The 23716-nt window shown below is 44.0% G+C and overlaps 1 protein-coding gene across 1 annotated transcript in view; it reads right to left on the bottom strand.

The window, feature by feature from the left end:
• USH2A (Usher syndrome 2A (autosomal recessive, mild)) overlaps positions 1-23716 on the bottom strand; it is a gene marked incomplete at its 5' end in the record, with an annotated part of 716575 nt that overhangs the window by 474963 nt on the left and 217896 nt on the right. Inside the window, 2 exon segments of the mRNA XM_015424093.1 lie at positions 510-671; positions 14511-14624. Coding sequence (XP_015279579.1) covers positions 510-671; positions 14511-14624 — 276 coding nt within the window.

Genomic DNA, 23716 nt, shown 5'->3' with positions numbered 1-23716 from the left:
AAATTCTTACTGACAGAACTTTTGGAATTAAAAATTTTCAGTTGCTATTGGAAGACCTGTAAAGGGGGGGGGGGTATACTTCTTATGGGAGAGAGACTTCCAGAGTTTAGGAACAGCAAGCTGAGAAGGTCTTCAAGCAGGACTTGTTACTTTCTAAATACACATTCCTACTATATCATGTTGTAGGCAGCAGGAAAAGAGGAAGACTCAACATGAGATGGATTGACTCAATAAAGGAAGCCACAGCCCTCAGTTTGCAAAACCTGATCACGGCTATTAACAACGGGACGTTTCAGAGAACATTAATTCACAGGGTCGCCATGAGTTGGAAATGACTTGATGGTGCTTAACACACATACACACACTATATCATGTAGGAACATAATATAGGGACACATCCTGTCCCTATATCTTAGATGTAGAAATATCTGAAATCCCAAATATTAGTTGAATGTATTTATTGTATTATATAGCTCATAATTATATGTGGGTCTTCAAAAGTTACTTACCCTTGACAATATGTTTGGTGTCATTTCCAGTATAAATTAGTTGAGCATCCATATATAAACAATATTGTGTTATTTTTCCATTTGGTCTTTTTGGTGGACTCCAACTCAATAGTAAAGATGTGGGGAATGAGATAGCTGTTGGTGGGTGGACATTTTGTGGAGCTGTGGAAAGAAGTGAAGCACATTTATAACAGTAAGCATTCCAAGGAATTACAAAATTAATGACAGTATAGTAGGCGGCAGGTTATGGATTTATTTATGGACTCTGAATCCTATCAGTAGACATATCCTCTTAAGGTTCTGGGAATAACATTTGAAAACATAAACTTAATGAGTGTGCGTGGATAGATGATAGATAGATAGATAGATAGATAGATAGATAGATAGATAGATAGATAGATAGATAGATAGATAGATGATACACACACACATGCACACATATACCCGAAGTATAACGGTGGGCCCAGGCAATATGGTAAGGGAAGGACACTGAGAAATAAAATGGCTCGGTGCCCTTCCAGCCTGTGGCCCATCCCAAGGGTTGTTGGCAGTGGGGCCCAGATTGATAACCCCCGCCGTCATTCGTGTTGTGCAACACCAGGTCTATTAACAATAAGACCACAGTCCTTCGGGACTTTGTGCTGGAACAACGGGCTGACCTGGCATGCATGACCGAGACCTGGGTGCGGGATGAGGAGACTGTGGCTCTCTCCCAGCTTGCCCCACTGGGGTTTTTGGTCCACCACCAATCATGGACAAGGGGGCGGGGGGAGGAGTGGCTATCTTCATTCGGGAGGCTTACTCCTTCAGGGCACTCCCACCTGTGGAGATCACGGGCTTGGAGTGTGTCGGCCTGATGCTGGAGGCTGAGGAGAGTTTGGCGATCTGGCTGGTGTACCGACCGTCTAACACACTGGCCAGTAGTCTGTCGTCCCTGCTGGAGGCCATATCAGGCTGGGCGTTGAAGCACCCTAGGCTGGTAGTCATGGGTGATTTCAATGTCCATGCCGATGACGCGGCTTCCAGCTGGGCTACAGACCTTTTGTCGTCCACGGCGGCACTAGGACTCTCTCATTCATATCGGCCCCCATGGATCGGGCCAGTCACATGCTCAATTTGATCTTCGCAACTGGGTTGATAGTGGATCAGATTACTGCGGAAGCGGTACCATGGTCGGACCACTATGCACTGAACGCCTGTCTGAATGTTCCACCCCAACCCTGTTTAGGTGGCGAGCAGATTTTAGCTTGCCTGAGGAGCCAAATGGACCCAATACGGCCTCAGATGGCTCTACGAGACCCGAGGCCCCCTGGCAGTTCATTGGATGAGCTTGGGGAAGACTGGCATTGCCGACTCTGCGCAGCCATCGACGAGATCACTCCCAGGCGCCCTCTTCACACCCGCTCCAGGCTAGCGCCCTGGTATACCCAGGAGCTACAGCCCTGATGATAGTACTTATCGTTTTCAATAAATATTTAACTAGCATGTTCCCTTTATTCAAACTCAAAGCATGTTGGTAAATAATGCTGTAAAGTATGGGTGAAACACTGTTCATTTATGAGGTAATTCTATATTTGAAATAGACATGCCAGATATAGCCTTTGAGGAGGAAGGAGATCAGGGCTGGCTCTGTAAGGAGGCAAGGTGAAGCAGTGGCCTCAGGAAGTAGATTGTAGGAAGGGTGGTGGCCTTCACTGGCACCACTCTCATTGCCTCTTACTCATTTGCTCACACCCAAATAGCCAATCCTGCTTGCCTTCCCCAGGTATCTAAATACAGACATGCAGGCCCAGGAGGGCTTTCCAAACTCTTGCATGTTTAAAGATGCTTGGGGAAAAGGGATGGTGTGTTAGTTTCTTGCTCATGACTGAGGTCCCCAGATCCTGGCAGGAGATTCAACAGAGCAAGAGCTGAGACGTTGTTCCAGCAAAATCTGAATATGGGTAGAGGCATTAAGTACTCCTGCAAGGAGGTAGAGTTGCAAACTGCACCTCTCTAGGAACAGGCTACCAACTCTTAAAGACTCCATGCCTAGTTACAGTGGCGAAGTAGTGGCTGGGATGTTCCTTTGCCTTGTAGGGGCCCCGGTCACACGGCAAAGTTTCTGCGGTAGAGGCATGGATGGTGGGCGGATTATCCGGGTGCAATCACACCCCAACATCTGGGAATTGGAGCACACCCATGGCTTACCGCCGATGATGCGCCTTAAAAAAACTAGTACCTCCAAGGTACTAGTAAACGTTTGCTACAGGCTGCCTCCAGATGCCGGTGGTGTGATCGCGTCAGTGCGTGGCATTCCCCTCCGGTCCCTCGTTTACCCGCCGGCGCCAAGGGAAGGACCCGTGGTGTGCCACCGGCGCATCTGATCGCGTAATTACGGATCAAACTTCCCCGGGGCAATTAGCCACGCCTCCCCCCCACGATATCCAGCCCGTGTGACCGGAGCCAGGACTTGTAAGCTCTGTTAGGGAGGGTCCTCAGGAACTGTGGTGGTCTCTGAGGTGGGAAGTTCAAAGTCTGAGGAGGAAGGCTGATCTATTTCCTGTAGAGTGAGACCTGTCTCTTTAGGTTCCTCCTGGTCATGAAAATATGTTCTTACAGGTGACTCTGGTGCTTCATTGTAAGGTGGTAACCAGGACCAGTCTCCTCTTTGTTTAAGTCTTTAGTGCCTTGGTCCCTGATAGTTGCTCCAGGTGGAGACAGTGGCAAGAGCGAGTAGACAGCAGTAGAACTTTTGTCAGCTGCCCACTGTGGGGGCTTTACACTTTTGTGAAGGGTATTCCCAGTTGTGTGACCTGTGACCATTAGGTATACAGTAGGGATGCAACAAACGTCTTAGTGAACCTGTTTGGTAGACAAACTTTTACCTTGTTTGACATTCATGATCAGCCTGTGAGCCTATCAGCGATATTTTCAGATTGTATGAAGCAACTCAGCTGCCAAACAAGGTTGCAGCTACCTATTGGTCTGAAGCTGACTCACAGCTGATAGGGGAACAGTGGGGCACAGGCTTATCTACCCCACCCACTCAGAAAAATAGCTGAACAGTGAATTTGGAAAAGGGAGTTCTTCTTTCCTTTACAAACTAGATGATGACAGAAACAATGCTTTTGATTTTTGCATTGCAAAGAGGGGGGAAATAGCTCCTTTCTCTTCTCTCCCCTCCAAGCCAGGCAGAGGCAGATGTAATGCTTTAAATTTCTGCTTTGCAAATGGGAAATGAGAAAAGGTAGATTTCTCTCCTTTTCTTTGCATCCCAAGGCAACAGTTTGGGATGGGGAGAAGAGAAGGAAAATCAGCTGGGCTTCTGATCACCACTAACCTTAAATTTGCTGCATCTCACCAAGTCTGGGAAGCAGCATATTTCATTATAAGAAGCTGACTTCTAGCTGATTAGCTGGAAGTCTTAATTTCCCCCTTTAAAACTTTGCTCAGTACAGATCTCTCAAGCAATAAAGAAAGGCCAGGGTTCAGCATACCTAAGGGACCGCCTTTCCCCATATATTCCCCCGCGAGCACTACGGTCTGGGACGCAACACCTCCTGGCTATACCAGGTCGCAAGGAGGCCAGAGCCTTTTTGGTGGTGGCTCCTACCTGGTGGAATGAGCTCCCGGAGGAGATCCGGGCCCTGCGGGACCTTGTGCAGTTCCGCAGGGCCTGCAAGACGGAGCTCTTCCACCAGGCTTTCAAGTAGGAGCCGCCACTACTGTACCATCATTATGTTACCACCAGTATCATCTGGCCCTGGGAAGAGAGAACGACAGTGTCACATGGAACTGATAGCACTGATTGGATGTACCATCTTTGTGACGTCATCTTTATGGAAGATCAGTCTGGAACATCTAGAGCACTTAATTTGTTGTAACATTGTAGTAATGATTTTATATGGTTTTAACTTGTTTTATGTGTTGGCTTATGCCTACTTGTGAGCTGCCCTGAGCCCGCGTTGCGGGGGGGGCTATAAATTGAATTTATAATTAAATAAAAAACAAATCTATACAATTTTTTCCATCCTAAAAAGTAGTGTAAAAGCTTTGTTATCTGGCACTCATGAAGAATGGGGGTTGCCAGCCAATTAAATGTACACAAGCTTGTTGCTCTGTTCCACCCTCTACCCACAGGTATCTAAGAGCAGCTAAAATCTATCACATTGGGAACACCCTTCCCCTCCCCCCCAAGTCACAGAGTTGTCCAACATAGCAGACAGACAACTGACAAGCTGTCTGGGAGCCCTCCAACAGAGCTAGTGCTCGATTTTTTGAAGCAGCCTAAGGAGGGAAGGAGGCACTTAAGAGTGACATCATTTGGCAGCACCAGCTGTCAGAAGCTCAACAAAAGCCGGATGCATCACGGTGGTTGGCTAGAAAGGTGGGAATGAGGTGCACGCACATCCAAAGATACAGGGGTATGGAGGGGAGAATTTCCCTGTTGATGCCAGTTGTTTGTTCTGGATAATTCAGTGCTAGAAAACAATGTTTTTGCTGTATTATGGTTATGCATATACTAGAAATAAGGCCTGGTGTGGAAATAAATACAATGAGCACTAGAAAGAGGCTCTGGGAGAGTGCCCCAGCCTTGGGCACTCAGCATCAATTTGCTGTGGCAACTTCAGCAGAGTATAATGACACAGAGCTTACAGTTTTCTCCAGGGGAACTGATCTCTGCCATCTGAAGAGCAGTTGTAATTCTGAGTGATCTCCAGACTTCACCTGGAGATCGGCAACAATGGTTCTCCAGGAGGAAATGGTTGGTTTGAAGGGTAGAGTCTATGGCACTGTACCTGTCTGAGATCCCACCCCTCCTCAAACCCCACCTTCTTCAGGCTCCACCCCTCAGATATCCAGGAATTTCCCAACCTGGAGTTGGCAACCCTATCTACTTCCCAGCCAACCATCCTTATCATTATCTGCCCCTGATCTCTACCATCTGGAGAGCAGTTTTAATTCCGACTGATCTTCAGCCCTCACCTGGAGATTGGCAGCAATGGTTCCCCAGGAGGAAAAGTACAGTCTTTCTCCACAGAGACCAAAGCAGCTTACATCATTCTCCGCTCCCCCTTTATATCTGCACAACAACCCTGTGGGGTAGGTTAGGCTAAAAGTCTGTGATTGGTCTGAAATCACCCACTCAACTTCCACAGCAAGAACCTGGGTCTAGCAAACCCTGTTTTGAAGCACTAACTGCTATGCCTAGGGTAGCCAACCTCCCTGTGCAGCCTGAAGATCGCCGGATATCACAACTGAACTCCAGACAACAGATCTCTCCCCCCCCCCTGGAGAAAATAACTGCTTTGGAGGGTGGGCTCTATAGCATTCTATTCAGCTGAGGCCTCTCCCCTCAGCAAACTATAGCTTCCTTAGACTCTACCACATAATATCCCGGCCTGCAGAAGCAGCAGGAGCTCTGCATAGAGAAGGAAGCAGCTGCAGGTAAGCCCAACAGGAGGGGCTGCCTGGCCCGCCAAGGCTTCCCCCCACACAGTGGCAATGGCTGCGAGCCCTGTGCAGCTCCCAGCTGGCCCACCAAGGCTTCCCCCCAACAGCAGCAATGGTGGTGAGCCCTGAACGGCTCCTAGCCACCCAGCCCACCAAGGCTTCCCCCCGACAGCGGCAACGGCAGTAAGCCCTGTATGGCTCCCAGCCGCCAGGCCCTCCAAAGCTTCTCCCCCCCCCATAGCAGCAACGGTGGCGAGCCCTCCCTCTACCACAGTTCCTTTATTTTGGGGGGATTTAAGTCCCTCCATATAGTTTTTCCAACATTTCAGATTTTTCTGAACACCTGGGGAATGCCCCAAATGTGTAGGAACATCTATTTACCCTCCATGTGGTCACCATGTGCGGATTTAGGTATACACACACAGAGGTACCCTTGGCTATTAGATATATAGATAGGATGCCATTTTTTGAGGCCTTTCTGTTTTGCCTGTTTTGGTTACTAGTTCCCAATTTGGTTGCTTCTTTTATAGCATTTTAATGTTGTTTATACATTACACAGCATGTATACAACTGTTTAAAAATAATGTTTTAAATGGTGTACTTTAACATGAGTGACACCAAAAATATTCATGGGTTAAAGGAAAAGAAAAAAAAATTAAGCAATTATTTGGCAGCATCCCTAACAAGTACACAAAAGTGGTACACAAAAAATAAGTAACAAAGTAACACAGTACAGTACAGGGATATAAATACTCAACTATTCAGTTACACACCAAAACAAGTATTTCTGGTGGCAGAACCTACACCAGAATGCATGACGGAGAAAGCATCCACCACCACCACCTCCTGGTCTGGAAGAGGATTGGCTAGATATCTTGTTCTTTTACTTAATGTTCATTGTGTTCCACCTCTTGCCAATGTTGGTGATATTCTCCACAGTGCTAGTATTGCTGTAAGCTGGAGCCCAGCCTTGTGGATCCAAGAAGACACTCTGATCATTCACAGTCCTTTTGCTAGCATCAGCCAATATTGGTTGGCAATGTGCATGTTAAATGATGAATGGCTCAATGGGGAATGCTGAAAGCTGGAGGGTATGATTGTTGTCATTCTTTGGTATCATCAATGTATTGTTACTATGCATGTAACACGAACATCCCAAAATAGAAACTGCTTACATTGACTTTGTGTCCAATCTTCTGAGGGATAAAACACTTGTTCCCCATGGCTTTATTAGATTTTTGTGAAGGGGGAAAAAATCATTAAATGTATGACAACACATTTGCATAAATGAAATTGTTTTCTCAGTTTCCAATAGAATACATTTTTGGCTACTGCATGTACATTGAAGACAAAAATAAGTGCTAAATATTTTACAAAAAACATGGTAAAGAATATATTCAGGAATGTAATAATATTAGATTTGACTGATTACCAGCCAATAAGGGTCTTAGGGGCATGGGATTCTGTGTCCTTTGATCCTATCAGGCCATACAGTTCCAGAGTATGGTATTGTACAACTATTGCTTAATATCATGGCATTTATGAGATGGGTTCCTACAAGGTCCCATCTAGGAGTGTGCAAAAAACCCCAAACTCTGGTATTTTTCGGCCATGGGAATATTTAATCCGAAAAATACCGGTATTTCCTGATATTCCTGAATCCCAATAGTGGTATGGTATTTGGATTTGGTAAACATTTGGAACTGCCGAATTCTTTCGGCTCCATTATATCCTATGGGGACCGTTATAGTCAATGGTCCCCATAGGCTATAATGGATAATCAATTTGGGGATATCTGGGGCTCTGAGTGGGCTGTTTTTTGAGGTAGAGGCACCATATCAGCATAGCTGATAGTGCCTCTCCTAACCACCACTGCCCCAAGTTTCAAAAAGATTGGATCAGGGGGTCCAATTCTATGGGCCCCCAAAGAAGGTGCCCCCATCCTCCACTGTTTCTAGTGGAGGAAAAAGTGAGAGGGAAAGGGCATTTAAAGGCATCATGGTCCCAAACCATGCAACTCCTCCAAGCTGAGAGTTCACTCTGAAGGCATTTAAAGGGACTGAGAGCCCTTTAAATGCCCTTTAACTGTGGTTATGCGGCTGTCCTGAACAATCCCAAATATTTTGGGGACTATTTGGATAGGCAAATATCTCACTTGGTGTTTTATTGATCTCTCTCTTGGTGCTTTATTGCAGATTGGGAGGGGAGAAGCAGTGTTAGGGAATGCATAGCTGATGGCACATGCCTCTTACTTAACCTCACCCACCCTTCAGGAAACCATAAGCAAACAGGTGGTGTGAACCCTTCACAACTTCAAAATTGTATGTGTGTTATATTTGCTAGAACTGGAGAACTTTTCCTCTCATTTGATTGTAGCTCTTCATCCCCACCCTGATACTTTCAGCCTCTAAATAGTGAAGCTCTTTAAAAGTTTACAGTATTCTGTACAGGGAGGGGGAAATTACTCTGTACAGGGAGGGGATTCACATCTCATGGTACATAAATCATCACCCATTCCCCCCTCCCTGATACGGTATTTTTTGGCTCAGTTTATCCTTTTCCCCATCCTGTTCCCCATGCTCTTCTAATGGTCTCACTGAGATGTTAGAAAGGCTCTCCAGAAATATGGAGTGAAATGCCATCAGTACACTGGAAACACACAGCTCTGCTTCTTATCAGCTAAGTCAGGTAAGACAGTCAACATTCTAAATTGATGTCTGCAGGGAGTAATCAGGTGGATAAGGATGAATAAATTGCAACTCTGCCATTGACCAATAGCTTCTCAGTTTAATCTGGATCCCCAAGAGATTATATTCAACCTGTTTTATGCAGGGTTGTATTTCCCCTAAAAAGCAAGTTTGCAAATTGGAAGTGCTGTTAGTCCCATGCCTGCAAATATATTAATGAAATATCATTTATATAGTGTGTGATAGAACATTTTCACTTGATGTACCACTGAGAACTTCCTTGAAAAGCATGATCTAGTTATGCATGCTCTGGTTATTTCATGCAGTACCTGAAACAGCCCTTTGAAGATAGTCTGGAAAGTTCAAAATGCTGCCGAAACTGGAAACACACTACAGTTTCTAATTATTTTTCTGGCTCTTCACTTTTCAGTACTGACTAGTGCATGTCCAGGTTATTTAAAAGAGCTCCTTTACCCATATAAACCTGCCCAAGAATTAAGGTGGGGGTGTGCTTCTGGAAATCCCCAAACCAAAAATCAAACCAACTACACATTTTTAGGGCATTTTCATGGCTTGTGGAACAATTTCTGCCATTCTAGAATACATCCGGATTATGAAAATGCATCCCGTAATTTTTGGTGTTCTCTCTGTGTTCAGGCCTTGCCTTGCTTCTACAGTCTTCTTTTGCTTTGAATGTTCTTTTGCTTTGAATGTACTGTTCCTGAGACAGCATTCCCTTTCAATTGGATCCATGGGAAGGATCAGGAGACCACTCCCAGTAGACAATCATAGGAGCCCAACCTTGGAAACAAACTTCAGAGGAGGCTGCTTTCAAGGGGTGGGGAAATTGTTGTATGCCCACCCTGGTTTGCTTCTGTTCTTGGAGCTGTAGTTTAAAAAAATCTTGTAGTTGTAGGGTTTGTTTGTTTGTTTTTTAATCTGTTCGCTCCCCCAATTTCATTTTATATGGGCCAGGGGGGTGATTCTTCAGTCTGTTTCCCCCCCCCTCTTTTGTGTATTTTTGTGGGTGGTGGAGATTGCTATGTGAGCAGCCAAGTCTTTCTGGATTCCAATAACCCACTTACCAGCCTGCCTACCATTTTCCAGGTGCCACCTCTGATGCCAGCAACAGGGAAATTATTACAGGTAGGGAGGACTGCAAAATGACCCTGGAGCCACCAGCAAGGTATGCCAGCCAGCTAAGTCTGGGACCATTTAGGTCCTTCCTTTCCTGAAGCATAGCATAGTGTTTTCCCAACAAACAATGCAGACAAGGATGCAGGGGAACCAGGGCCGGCTCCAGGGTTTTTTGCACACTAGGCGAGGCTACCTTCTGGCACCACCACCACCCCCGTGCGCCCACCAATTTTCAAACATAAATGCATTTTAGAAAGAATTAAAAACACAAAATTAGAAATTGCTCATTTGAAATTGGTTTACATTTTTAAACAATATGGTTTTATTCTGGTTTTAATGGCTTTTGATGTGTTTTTGTGCTCTGACCTTTAGGGGTTCGAAAGCTCACAATCTCAGTGTCTTTGCTCCTGATCTGGTTCTACAGTAACAATTAGCACAGTAATACTTGGGGCACTTGGGGGAGGGCCCGGATTAGAGGATGCAAAGCCAGCAGAAAGAGAGAGAGTGGGGAAAAGAGCTTCAGCTCCTTGTAAGTGCATAATGGTGCACACCTGTATAAGAAGAGAGCCCAGGGATCTTCTGGTAGCATCATGAATGGAGTGCATAGCCACATGTAGTAAAGCCTGTGAACTGAGAATGGAAAAGAGGCACACAACGGGCACAGAGAAGGGGCACCTCTTTGGCTGCACACCTGTCTTCAGGTCTCCCAGCCCCTTTGTCGAATCGAACTGGGCAGCTCAAGGTTGACTCTAAAGCCTCTCCTCTTTTGACCTGCTACCCCAACATAGCCCACCTCTCACGGAGTGCAGCATATGAGCCCACTAAAGCAGCAGGGGGCGGGTGTCGACGGAACCCATCTGGAAACACGAGGAGGCATTTCTGCATAAATACACCCCCACAGAGGCCCGAGATCTCGATGGTTCAGTTTGTAGAGCAAAATGGCTGTACCCCTTGAATGTCTCCCTCAGGCGCGAGTTCAAGGAAGAGCATCAAGAGGTGGCAGGGAAAGTGTGGGTGGGTGCCCAGCGGTGCTCCTTTACCACACCACCCCGCCCGCTGCCTTTGCAGCCACCCCCCACCTTCCCCCTTCCCTCTGCCTTCTCTCTCCAAAACTCCTTCTCTCTCCATCATGGGCCCAACCTCCCCCCCAGTTTTTCCAAAAAGGCAACCCCTGCCATAGAGAAGTATCGATTCGGGCCCGGTGTCTGCACCTCTCTGCGCCCTTTAATCTTACCATGACACAGATTCAGGGAAAGAACAGAACCGGGTTCAAGTTGCAATCCAGACCTGGAGACCTCTTTAAAGGCACCAGAATAAGCGCAAGCGTTTCTCACCCAGGTTGCTGGTGGAGGGCCGACTGACTTCAAATGAGTGGGGTGGGGGGAGGGGGCAGAGTCAGAACATGCTATGGTGCATGATCAAGGAGGCAGGGGCGTGAGGTGAAGCGAGCCGGTGGGAAGGGGTGCGCTGTGGAGCAGGAGCGCCCAGAAAGCCATGCTGGGGGCGGACAGCAGCAACAGGGGTCTCACTGTGCCCTTCAGAGATCTACACCCTAGGCCGTCGCCCTAGTTTGCCTAGTGGAAGAGCCAGCCCTGAGGGGAACACCTTCTTCAGGAGTCCATAAAACTTGGGGGTCTTTAGTGTAGAGGGAGGGCTGCTTTCTACTTCTAGTGCAAATTTGGTGCCATTAGCTTAAAAAAAACTGTCTCAGATTTCCAGATTGATTCTCCCATAGGAAGTCATGGTCCCAAAGTTTCAGAATTCAAAACAAAAACATAAAACCCCAGAACAAAATGGAACAGAACAGAATGGAATCCTGGAATGGTAATGAGACACCCAGAAATCCTGGATGCATGGATGGATGGATATATGGATAATTAAAAATTGCAACCTGAGTCCTGGATCTGAAATTAAAACAGTGCACTCCATTTGGGGTGCATTTTTTCAGTGCACACCTGTAAGATCTGTATTAGAGGCCTGCTTTGTATCCATCCTACACTCAATGGTGAAAAGGACTGCTAACTTCTCTGTTGTGGCACCTTATTGATGGGATGCCCTGCAGACCTTTCACAGTTCTGCAGGGCCTGCAAGATGGAGCTCTTCCGCCAGGCATTTAATTAGGGGCTGCCGCTACCGTAGAGCCCTGGCCCATGGTTTTAACATCGAGCTGATGCCACAAGAAATTACGAGCAGGAGAACATCCGGGAAGCGGAAATCCATCTTGAAAATATGCCATCTAAGTTAATTTTAATTGCCGCCAGCACTTTGTATTTGTTTTATCTGTTTTTAAATTGTATGATTTTAAGTTGTATTTATGTTTGTATGGAAGCTGCCCTGAGCCTGCTCTGTGGGGAGGGCGGTTATAAATTTGATAAATAAACAAATTAGGCCATTTGCAAGATGCCAACATGATCTTTTTGATCACAGGATAAGGCCTGGGTTTACTAAGGCATTCTTATTTTTTCGCTATTATATGTTTGCAGGAAAAGGAGCTATAGGAAGTGTCTGAGAGAAGAGATTTCCAAGGAAAAAGAGAACTTTCTACTTCTTTTAGCATGACTGTTTTAGTTTGGTTTCGATCCTTTCAATGTTACTTTTTCTTTTTTATTATTAACTTTTCAATTAGATTTTAACATATTATAGGACAGGAAAATATAAGGGCAGGAAGGGTACAGGGTATGGGATAAGACATAAAGGGAAGTTCCATCAAGTTTTAATAATAGCTGTTACATGTTTTTGGTCATAATTCTTTGTTTCCAGCTCTCTTTCTTTTGTGTAATTACTAAAACTAGTGTTGCTTTATCAAATTGCTAAAATCTTCTGTTATGTTTACACTTCCACCAAACATGAAAATAGCTTCCCACCTGTATCTTACATTTCTAGCATTTAACTGACATTCCAGGATACATTCTGGCCAATTTCTCTGGCGATATATGCCACCTATAAAACATTTTATATAAATTCTCTTTAAAGGCAACCAATTTTGTTATTTTAACATTTGTTTTCCACATTTGTTTTCCATATTTGCAACCAACGGTCAAGATCAATATTAAAACCAAAATTCTGGGCCCATTTTAACATACATTCTTTAATCACCTCATCCTCCACCATTATCTGTAACAAATACACAGAAAATGTCTTAATTTATCATTTGTTTCATATAATAATGTGTCCCATTCTGATTGTTCCACAACGAACCCTTGAAGTTTATCTTTAGCATATCTAGATTCTAGCTGTCAATGTTACTTTTTCTATTTAAAACATGTTTTATTGGATTTTGACTGCTTGTCATTTTGTTCCTTTTGCCTTGCAAATTTTATTGAGAGATTATATAAATGCACAAGAGGAGAACTGTGATGGACAGGTCAAAGTCCTGCCCATTTCTTGAAACTACCCATCCCCTTTAACCCTTGCTCGAAAATTCAGTGCATTAGTAACAGCCAATCAGGGCCCTTGGAAGCATGACAGATCTGCATGGATCCTAGTTTGAACCCAATAGCACATGACTGCATGTGTTTCTGATGCAACATGCAATAACAACTGGAGCTCATGGATCACATATCAGAAATAAGGATTCTGAAGAAATACATGAACCCCAATTATTTTGCCTATGTAGATTCTAAAATAGCTGGGAGGTCACATAGAGTTATGAAAGCCAACGATCTGTGATAGCAGAGTATGTTTGTGGGAAAAAGAAAGACAAATTCTCAAGTGAAAACCACTGTTGCACATGAACAGTATGGTCTCTGAACTTCCCATTAGATGGTAAGAGCATCATTTTCATTTTAACTGCTTGCTGCTGGATCACTTTGAAGTAAAATACAGAAGTTTAGCAGTTATTATCATTATTTCTAGATAACAAGAGGGCTAAAAATAAAGTTGCATTAACATAGAAAGGCCTTTTTAAAAGCAGAAAAATCTATTTCATTTTAGCAATTAAAATAATGCTGAAAGCCAAATCTGCTTTCATGGCCGTCAGCAAACAAGACATTTCATGAGAAAGACTGTGGATTTAGACTGGCACAAGTTTAAAATGGGGCTCCATTTTTTTAAAAAATGTTTAAGATAAATATGCTGCAAATCTTTTGAGAACTATTTCTTCTATAATTGATGTACAGAAATTATTGAGCTTGTGTCTAAAGGCAGAACTGCAACATATTTTCTCTTTCTTGCTGCTCTCATGCTTAATGCCAGCTTCAGAAATAGTAATTTATGCTTGCAACTTTTAAGTTTCAAGTACAACAGATTAATAAACGGCCCAATTGGCATTTTGAGGTTCCATCAGGCTGAAATAATTGTTGCCTATGCTGGTGTTTAGCAGTTAAAAGAGACCATGGAAATCAACCGTTTGATTCTCAATTTCATACTGTGCCATACAATCAATTCTTTTTAGTCAGACTGTCTCTAGATTTACTTCTGAGCCATAGTAAAATGAGGAAGCTTTCATTAATCTTTCAGATGCTTCATATTAATGACAAGGCTCTTGCATGAACAATGTAACAGCAATTAAAAAGCCCATTAATCTGCATTACAGCTATTAAAGATGCATGTCATTAAAGGGTATGGAGTTTGATTCATTTTAGCACCCCCCAAAAAATGGAGCAATTATGGTCTGGCAATGCACTTTGTCATCAAATTAGGTTGGGGTTTTCCAGCAAATGGCTTTGCAGCATTTAGCTCCTCTCCTATTTTATTATTCATGACTGAAATGTGGAAGTCAAGACCTTTGAAATTACTTTACCTTCTTGTGGAGTGGAGATGTTCAAGGCATGTGAGCTTTCAGTACAGCCAGCCAAAGTGCAAGCTGTTAGGGTTACATCATATGTTGTGAAGGGCTGCAAGCCTGTCAGTATGCCTGCAACAGAAAGAACCAATGCTTTACATCTGTGTACGGTAGCAGATGAGAAATACCATGGGCTACCCACATACATAGGACTTAAGGTTGGTCCACAACAGCCAATTTAGTACCATGTAACAGGTTGGATTAAAAAAAAAAAAACAGGAGAAAAGAAAGTAGCCACCAGTGTGGTTCTGCAAGCACTGGTGCAAAAGCTCCTACAATGATACAAGTCAAACTCTGTAGCAGTCTTCATCCCTCTACTGGATCAAGAGACTGCACAAACTTCTTTCATCATTACTTTGCATTTAATTTAATTTTCTTAGACAGTATTCTAGCACGAGTAGCTTTTCAATAAATTGAAAATATCTTCCACATATGGAAGGACCCCTTTTATTCATATAAATTTGCCAATCTCCAGGTAGGGGGCTAGAGATCTGGAATTACAACTGATGTCCAGATGACAGAGATCAATTCCCCTGGAGAAAATGGCTGCTTTGGAGGGTGGACTCTGATGAGACCTCTCCCACTACCTTTCCTAGGCTCCAGTCCTAAATCTCCAGGGAAGCTGGCAACTCAAAGGAAGCACCATCTGAGAAAAGTTGCATTTCTTGATATTTCTTTTAGAATCCAGGTTGGGGAAAACTTCCATTTTCAACACCATTTTTGTTCAGGGTGAAATTCGGTGGGAACCAGGAAACTTTTTTTTTTTTTTTTGCTTCACTCAGAACTCTTCAGATGGGAATATTACAGCAAAGAAGAAATCTCACATTTGTATCTCACTAAGTTTGAGGGAAAATTCAGGGGCAAATGTAATAATAGAAGAAGAACCCATCCATTTATTGTACAGTTTTAAGGGCTGCTGAAGTTTATTTGTTTCTCTCATTTGCTCTTTTAAAGCAAAAATACTTTCTCAAACTGGGCCACTAACCATAAAAGCAGGTCAAAGAAATTTTTCTGTATGCTTGCTTTAAAAAACAAGAATTGAGAACAGTAGGACTTTCCTTGGGGGAGCCAAACATATTAAATGGTTTAAAGCCTATTTGACATTACTTACTTTCCCCATTAACTCCTGCTTTTAAGCTCATTTACTTGGGTTCCTACACTTCAGATCCATTATACACACCCCTGAGTTTCCCCTGTCACAACAATGCACCCGGAAAATTATTTAGGAATCCTGAAGGAAGAGTTGGAGGGCACTTTTTGTGTGGTTATATTGCAAGTTCAAAATTTTACAAATAGATACAAATAATGTTTAATGTTTATACAACACATTGCAGTGTTCAATTGACATTACGAATCTGTGAGGTAGGTCTATATTACTACTGCAGTGCAGATGGAAACTGAAGTAGAGAGAAAGTGGCTTGCTCTAGGGCAACTAGTAGGTTCATTTGGCAGAGAGAAACTTTGAACTGAGGACTTTCTGACATGTCAATCTCTTGGGCAGTCACTCAGGGATCAAATGAGATGTGGAAAAGTTGAGGATGGATTAAGCAGACTTCTCCACTGAAACTCACACCCACTTACAGCTGCTTTGCCCTAGAAGCAGCAGCTATTGGGGTTTAAATACCCACAAGCAGTGTTCCCTCTAAGCTGAGTTAGTGTGAGCTAGCTCACAGTTTTTTAGCCTCCGGCTCACACACTTTTGTCCTAGCTCAAGAAGGATGGCTCCGGAGCAAACTAATTTATGCAGTAGCCAAATAATTTGCTCACAACTTTAATGCCAGAAGCTCACAAAGCAGAAATTTTTGCTCACAAGACTCCACGACTTAGAGGGAACATTGCCCACAAGTACAGCAGATGTGTAGTTTGGGCCTTTTAATCAAGGTCTATAAGGTCCTCCTTGGCACTATACACGACAAGATGACAGAAGAACAATTCATTAAATTACTGCACCTCTTTTTGATGAAGTCCCAGCCTTTATGGAGTGATAAGAACATTAATTATCTTGGACATTAAATAGCTTTTGTATTGTTTAGAATTTATTTCTGTACACTTTTTATCTACCATCACACTAGTTCAGAAGCCCAGGTGTTGCACTGGTCAGCCACACTTCTGTTTCTTACAGCACCCGATTTTGAAAATAAAATTGTTTCATCTTAAACTTTCTAGGAAATGCAGTTGGTATTTAATGAACCTCATGTTGTATAGGGAAAACATATTGGAAACTCTTGGTATTTTTTATTTCATGTGCTTTCTAGCAATTGTGATTTTTGTGTGTGAGAATGGTATAAAAATAGCAGTTTTAGAAACCTGGAATTAATGGTACAACACTGTTGGTTCTTATACGTTTTCTTCATTTTCCTCAGATATATTAAAATAAGGCCTCAAGGTTTATCTGCCTAAACAGATACTAAATTAAATATTACTAATAATTAAACAGTGGATATTTTAATAAAATGGAAAACTTGCTTTGCATATTAAGTGGACCTCTTATGCTAGGTGTGATTTCAGTCTGCTGTTACATTCTTAACTTTACATCCATATTTAACAAATGACATTATTCAGTTTCATGGGGTCACTGTGTCAAAATGTCTGTGTTAGAATTTTAATTTATTTCCAAAGGTTCCCTTCACTGGGCAGAAAGAGTGGTACCTTCAATTGATTTACTGTCTGTAATCTACAATGTGGATTTTTAAAGACTAGATCTTGCACTGACTTATTTTTTAAAAAAAGAAAAAACTCACCGCATTGCAGAAGTATTATCAGCACAAAGACAAAAATGGATCATAATATTGTTGACAAACACCATTTACTCAGTTAAAAAGAGAATTTCAAACAGTGTAGAATTTGTGTTGAATCACTGTTGGGTGTTTTTTTTAATGATACTTTTCATTTTTAATATTTTATTCTTGTTTCACCTTTCGACTTTTTCAAAAGTCATAATTCAGCTAGTCTTTTGCTGGACCACCATATAATCTATTCAACCACAAACCATGTTCTATCTAGAAAGAAGTGCATGTAGCTTTTGGAAATAAAGTGGAGCTCTATATATATGAGTCAAGAAGATCCAACACCTGGGTTTATCTGCATATTACTGAGTCAAAGTAAGTGACTATTATGGCAAATGCAGGCAGTCATGGTGCAGTTTGGGATCCAAATCCAGTGCTTGAACATCTAGTGGGGGCCATCATACTAAGTGAACAAGTATTTTAATAAAATTTGTTTTTACAACATACTATGTGTGTCTATGATCATCTCTGAACATTTTCTTAACAATGCATAATTTAATTTGCTCAGCTATAAATTAATGTGCTTGTACATCAATGATTATCTTAGTTATGGGGCTGCTGACTTTGTATTACAGTATAGGCAGGCGCGGAGTGTAAATTTCACTGACTGACTGGAAGTGCAGAGGAAATGAGTGGGTAATGAGAGCAGAGCAGGCAGTTCCTTTAATTGAATTAAAAGCTGGGTGACACCAATGCAGACACCTGTCCAATTACAGACAGGCCAAGGTGTTTACCATTGCTGTACAAGCGATTTGAAGATGACAGAAATCTTTCCGCCCACAGATTAACATAATGAAGGAGAACAGATTACAGTGGATGTTAGCCAAACAGCTAGGTTGGCAGCTGAGAGAGGAGGAAAAAGTAGCTTGCTGAATTATGTAAATTCCAAAGTACACTTTTCTGTACCTACCTTCCACAGGACTTGCTGTACATTTCAAGGCAAATTCAGACATTCTGTTCCCAAACTTACCTTTGAAAAATGTGTGGGACACAGAAAATCGCTCAAGATCCACACCTTGGCAACATCAGAACAACCAGACACAATGATGAGATTTCCAAGATTTCACCCAAAGTTCAGGCATTTCATAACTGCATCTAGCTTTTCCCCTGCTGTTCCTTGGAGGTCTCCCATCCAAATACTAGCCAGGGCCGAACCTGCTTAGCTTCCGAGACCTCTAGTAGTGCCCCTTCTGAATTCTCAAATTGTTTTTACACTCCCCAAGTTTAAATACCAGTATACGATTCAACTAAGGACACTTCTGGGGGATGAGGATAACAAAACAAAAAAAAGACACCTACAAACCAAGCATACTATTCCTCATAGATGCATAAATATAGGAAGCTATTGGGTCCCTTTCCATGGCCATCTAATGAAGTGAGCTCTGACCCATGACAGCTCTTATTGAAATAAATAGTGCTAGTCTTTAAGATGCCACTGGACTTTTATTTTGCAAGTACAAAACCAAGGAAATATTATTCATATTACAGACTATATAACTTAGGGTTGCCAAGTCCACCCTGGACAATGGCGGGGGATGGGGTTAGGGTTGCCAGATTCTGCAGATTTGGAGATGGGGCCTAGGGAGGACAGCAACCTCAGTGGGGCACAATGCCACAGAGTCCAAACATCCATTTTCTCCTAGGAAACTGATCTCTGTAGCCTAGAGATGAGCTGTAATCCTGGAGGATACCCAGGTCCCACTGGAGGCTGGCATCCCTAAGCATAAGCAGGCATATGCTTTGATCAGTGTTCCCTCTAAGCTGAGTTAGTGTGAGCTAGCTCACAGTTTTTTAGCCTCTGGCTCACATATTTTTGTCTTAGCTCAGGAAGGATGGCTCCAAAGCAAACTGATTTATGCAGTAGCCAAATCGCTTGCTCACAACTTTAATGCCAGTAACTCACAAAGATGAATTGTTGCTCAAAAGACTCCACAGCTTAGAGGGAATATTGCTTGTGATGTTGGGCATAAAGTGGTGCCCTATGTAAAGGAAGTTAGCTCTCCAATGCTGCTGTAGTTGCAATCCTATTATGAAGTCACTACTAGGATGGGGCTAAGAGGTGGCTGCAAGGGTTTTTCTGAGGCAGCTCAAAAGACTAAGACACAGATGCTTCAATGCACCATGGATATGAAGTCTCTAGCCCTGACATGCCAATACTCTTCCTAGTATGTACCTGTTGGAGGCAGTGACGAGGGAGGCTCTCCATAGGCTGCTCCCACTCTGGTACAGGGCTCCATGGGAGGGCCCAGAGCATCCACCCAACCCATAATGTCCACTCTTTACTAATAGGGGGTAATTTATATGTGACTGAATGAGGCACGAGGAGCCAGGCTTTATTAAAGAGGTTTAATACTGTAATGTATCCAGTCCAGACTGTGTGGCCGACTTGGGCTCCACACGGTCAGACTCAAACGTCGAGCTTCGCTCTCCAAGAGACAATGGACTATGCGGATCCTAGCCCGCTCCAATCAGGGGGCTAGGTTCCCGGCCGAGAGCCTATGGGACTCTCGGCCACTGTAAATAACCTATAGGGAAGTAGGGGTGTGTTTTGGGTGGTGGTTGCTCGGTGGATATAAGCCGGCCTGCGAGCCGGCCAAAGTCGTCTTGTTCCTGTTCGAATAAAGTATGCTTTGCTGAAATCACTCTCCGTCTGTGTACTTTTCAAATAACAACTGGTTTTCAAATAATTCATAGAATAATGAGAAAAGAAAAGGTAGGTAAGCAAACAAATAAAAGAACCCTAACATCTAGGCTGTCCCTAGATGTCTCTTAGTGAATGGCATCAAGCTGACTCACCCCTTCCTAGATGAGTAATCCCTCCATCTGCAGCAGCCTCTCCTCAGCGCTGCTCCCTGGGAGTGAACACCCTCCTGGCGGGGAATTGTATGTCTTCACAGAATTCGTGCCACGGGGACGGCGAGACGCGTTGCACCCACCGTCGCCAGGATGTGACGCTACGCCTCACTCTGGCAACGGGGCTCCAAACAGCTTCGTTGCCAGAGCGACGCATAGCGTCATGTCCTGGTGACGGTGATGCAACGCGTCTCGCCGTCCCCACGGCATGGATTCTGCGAAGACATGCGGATCCCCCGCCGCGATTTTGCGAGATTTGGTAAGCCTAGCTCCCTAGAAGTGAACACCCTCCCCTTTTGGGCAATGCCTTTTATTCCTTTTTCCCAGGTACCACCACTTACTCCTCTACTAGTGCACGTTTTCCCTCCAAATCCCCTGCTAACCAATCGCAGCATTCAAAGGGAGCTGGGAAATGTAGGCCCTGTAGCCACTCTAATACAGGCTTCTCCAGGACCACTAGGCCACACTATGCAGGGCCAGGCTTCATGGCAGTACCCCCCCCAAAAAAACACACCTTTTCTGTGCAATTACACTGCAGTTGGAAGCAAGGAAAGTCAAGCAATTTTGGATCAGTTCTTGTTGTTGGTGCTGTGTTCTAGTGAGGGCACTGAATTTTATAAGGGGTAGTTGTGGCAGTGAAGACAAGTTCATTGCAAACTGAACCCACAATTCAACTGAAGTCTGGCCTGGCTTTTAATTGGCATGCTTCAGCACCATAGCTTCGCCAAGACCTCCTGGCCACAATTGATACAATAATGGGACTAGAAACCCTTGCCTGGCTTCTGGTCTGGTTTCGGACCACTTCTGTTGGCTCTTCCAGGAAGAAGTTGACAAGATCCTGATAGCTGTGAACCCCACCAATTGTCCCCCCTTGATCTATGCCCTTCCTGGCTGATTAAAGGCTGCCAGGAGAGCATTTGGACTTCCTTGGGAGATATTAACTTGTCCCTGTCATCAGGGAGCTTCCCAACTGGTCTAAAGGAGGCAGATGCATCCACTCCTTAAGAAGTCATCACTGGACCCTATGGTCCTTACAAACTATTGCTCAGTTTTAAATCTATCATTTCTGGGCAAGGTGGTGCAGAGAGAAGTGGCGGAGCAACTCCAGGCCTTGTAGGATGACATACCTATCCTGGACCCATTCCAGTCCAGCATCCGCCATGGCCACTCGTTGCTTTCACAAATGACCTCCAGAGAAGAAGACAAAGAGATTGGATTTATACTCCACCCTTCACTACCCAAAAGTGTCTCAGAGCGGCTTACAAACTCCTTTCCCTTCCCCTCTCCACAACAGACACCCTGTGAGGTAGGTGGGGCTGAGAGAACTCTGACAGAAAAGGCTCTTTTTCAAGAACAGCTCTTATCAGAGCTACGGCTTGCCCAAGGTCATCCAGCCAGGTGCAAGTGGAGGAGTGGGGAATCAAACCCGGTTCTCCCAGATTAGAGTCCGCACACTTAACCACTACACCAAACCACTACACACTTAACCACTACACCAAACAGACATCTGGATCAAGGCAGGTCGTCACTGCTGTTTCTTCTTGATCTAATGGCAATGTTCAACATGTCCAATGTTGGGATATGGAGGACTGCTTCACAATGACTTTCCTCCTTCCTTCATGGTCGGGGACAGAGCCTGGCACTTGGGGAAAAATTGTCCCAGTGACACCCACTTAAATGTGATATGCCATAGGGGGCTATCCTTTCCCCAATGTTGTTTAACATCTACATGTTCCCCTTCGTCCAGTTAGCCTAGAAGTATGGGCTAGGTTGTCATCAGTATGCTGATGATACCCAGCTCTATCTATTGATCGATGGATGGACTCCGCCCCAGCGGAGATGGACAAAGCATTAGAGGCCGTGACTGAATGACTCCAACAGAGCAGATTGAAACTAAATCCAGCAGTGACAGAGGTCCTGTACCTAAGTCATGGGGATTTAGGACTGGGAATCCAGCTCCCAGCCCTTGGCAGGATGCTGCTTATACTAGTGCCAAGGGTTAAGAACCTAGGAGTACTCCTGGATGCCTCCATTTCAATGGAGGCCCAGGTTGTCACTGTTGCTCGATCGGCCTTGTATCATCTGCAACTGGTCAAGCAACTGGTTCCCTACCTGACTTCCCAGGACCTAGCTACAGTGATCCATACAACAGTGACTTCAGGACAGGGTAATTTTAACTCGCTCTATGTGGGGCTGCCCTTGAACCTGACCCGGAAACTACAGCTAGTGTAGAATGCAGTGGCACGTGTGCTTACAGTGATGCCTGTGTGGGTTCGCATTTAGCTGGTGCTGCACTGGCTGCCAGTAGAGTACCGGATCCAGTTCAAAGTTTTGGTGCTAACCTTTAAAGCCCTATGCGGCCAGGGACTTGCATATCTTTGGGGTCATCTATCCCCATATGTGCTTCACAAAGCATTGCACTCAACTGACCAACAGCTTCTGGTTGTTCCTAGCCCAAGGAAGTCCAGTTAGCCTCAACTAGGGCTAGGGGCTTTTCTGCTCTGGCCCCAGCCTAGTGGAAGAAGCTCCCACCTGAGATCAGGGCCATATGGGATTTGTTCCAATTCCACAGGGTCTGTAAAATGGAGCTATTCTACCAGGCTTTCGGATGAGATGTCGGACATCCAAAATTATTCTTGCCTCCCCTGCTGACAATGCATGCCTGCTGACAATGTGGGCTCTTTAATAGCCCAAACTGAGCATCTCTGTTGAGGCATTCCCACTCTGATTACTGTTTTGTTGTTGTTTTTAATTGATATGGATATTGTTTTAACGGCTTAATTTATATATTGTCATTGTCATGACACCTGTGTGATTGTAACCCACCCTGAACCCGCTTGCAGGGAGGGTGGGATAGAAATCAAATCAATAAATAAATAAATACTGCTGGCTCCGCCTCTTTCCTAAAATTAACCCATACAAAGGAGGAGAGTCTGGAAATTGCAAGGTAGCTGCTTTATTATAGGCCTGGATGTTTGGACAGTCAGGGACATCCATTAACAGCCTATAGTACGGGAAAAGGAGTTTCTGATGGATGCCTGGTCCTGCTGCAAGCCCTCTTCATCAACATTCTTTTCATTCTGGAGAATTTGGGAAGGGAGGAAAAAAATTCTCAAGAATTTTCTCAGGGGGAGGGAAAGCTATAAGTAGAGAGTGGAGTCCTACATCACTAGCCACAGCGTGCAAGTACAGTAATTCTAATCCTACATATTTATTTGTCAGCACTGTGGCTTATACAACCAGATATTATTTGCATGTTGCTGTGGGGGGACTGCAGATTAAGATTTAAAAATAAAATTCCTCATGCACCACCTCCCTTCTGACATACAGAATGCAGAGTGCAATGAAATCGAGACAGAGCTTGTAAGATCTTTTCGCTTTGTAAGAAGCAGCTTTAGGCACTTGTTTGGAGTGTTCTTTTGCTGCTGCTGGAGGTGCCCTGAAGCCACTTGTGACCCACAGAGTGCCTCTCAATAAGAAGTACAAGAGCATTATGTCACTATCTCTTCACAGAACAGACTTCCA

This window comes from Gekko japonicus, unplaced genomic scaffold (genome assembly GCF_001447785.1).
Source record: "Gekko japonicus isolate JY-2015 unplaced genomic scaffold, Gekko_japonicus_V1.1 scaffold810, whole genome shotgun sequence".
NCBI classification, from domain to species: Eukaryota; Metazoa; Chordata; class Lepidosauria; order Squamata; family Gekkonidae; genus Gekko; species Gekko japonicus.
Note: the sequence above shows the minus strand (reverse complement) of the source record. Positions and strands in the feature narration are given on the sequence as shown.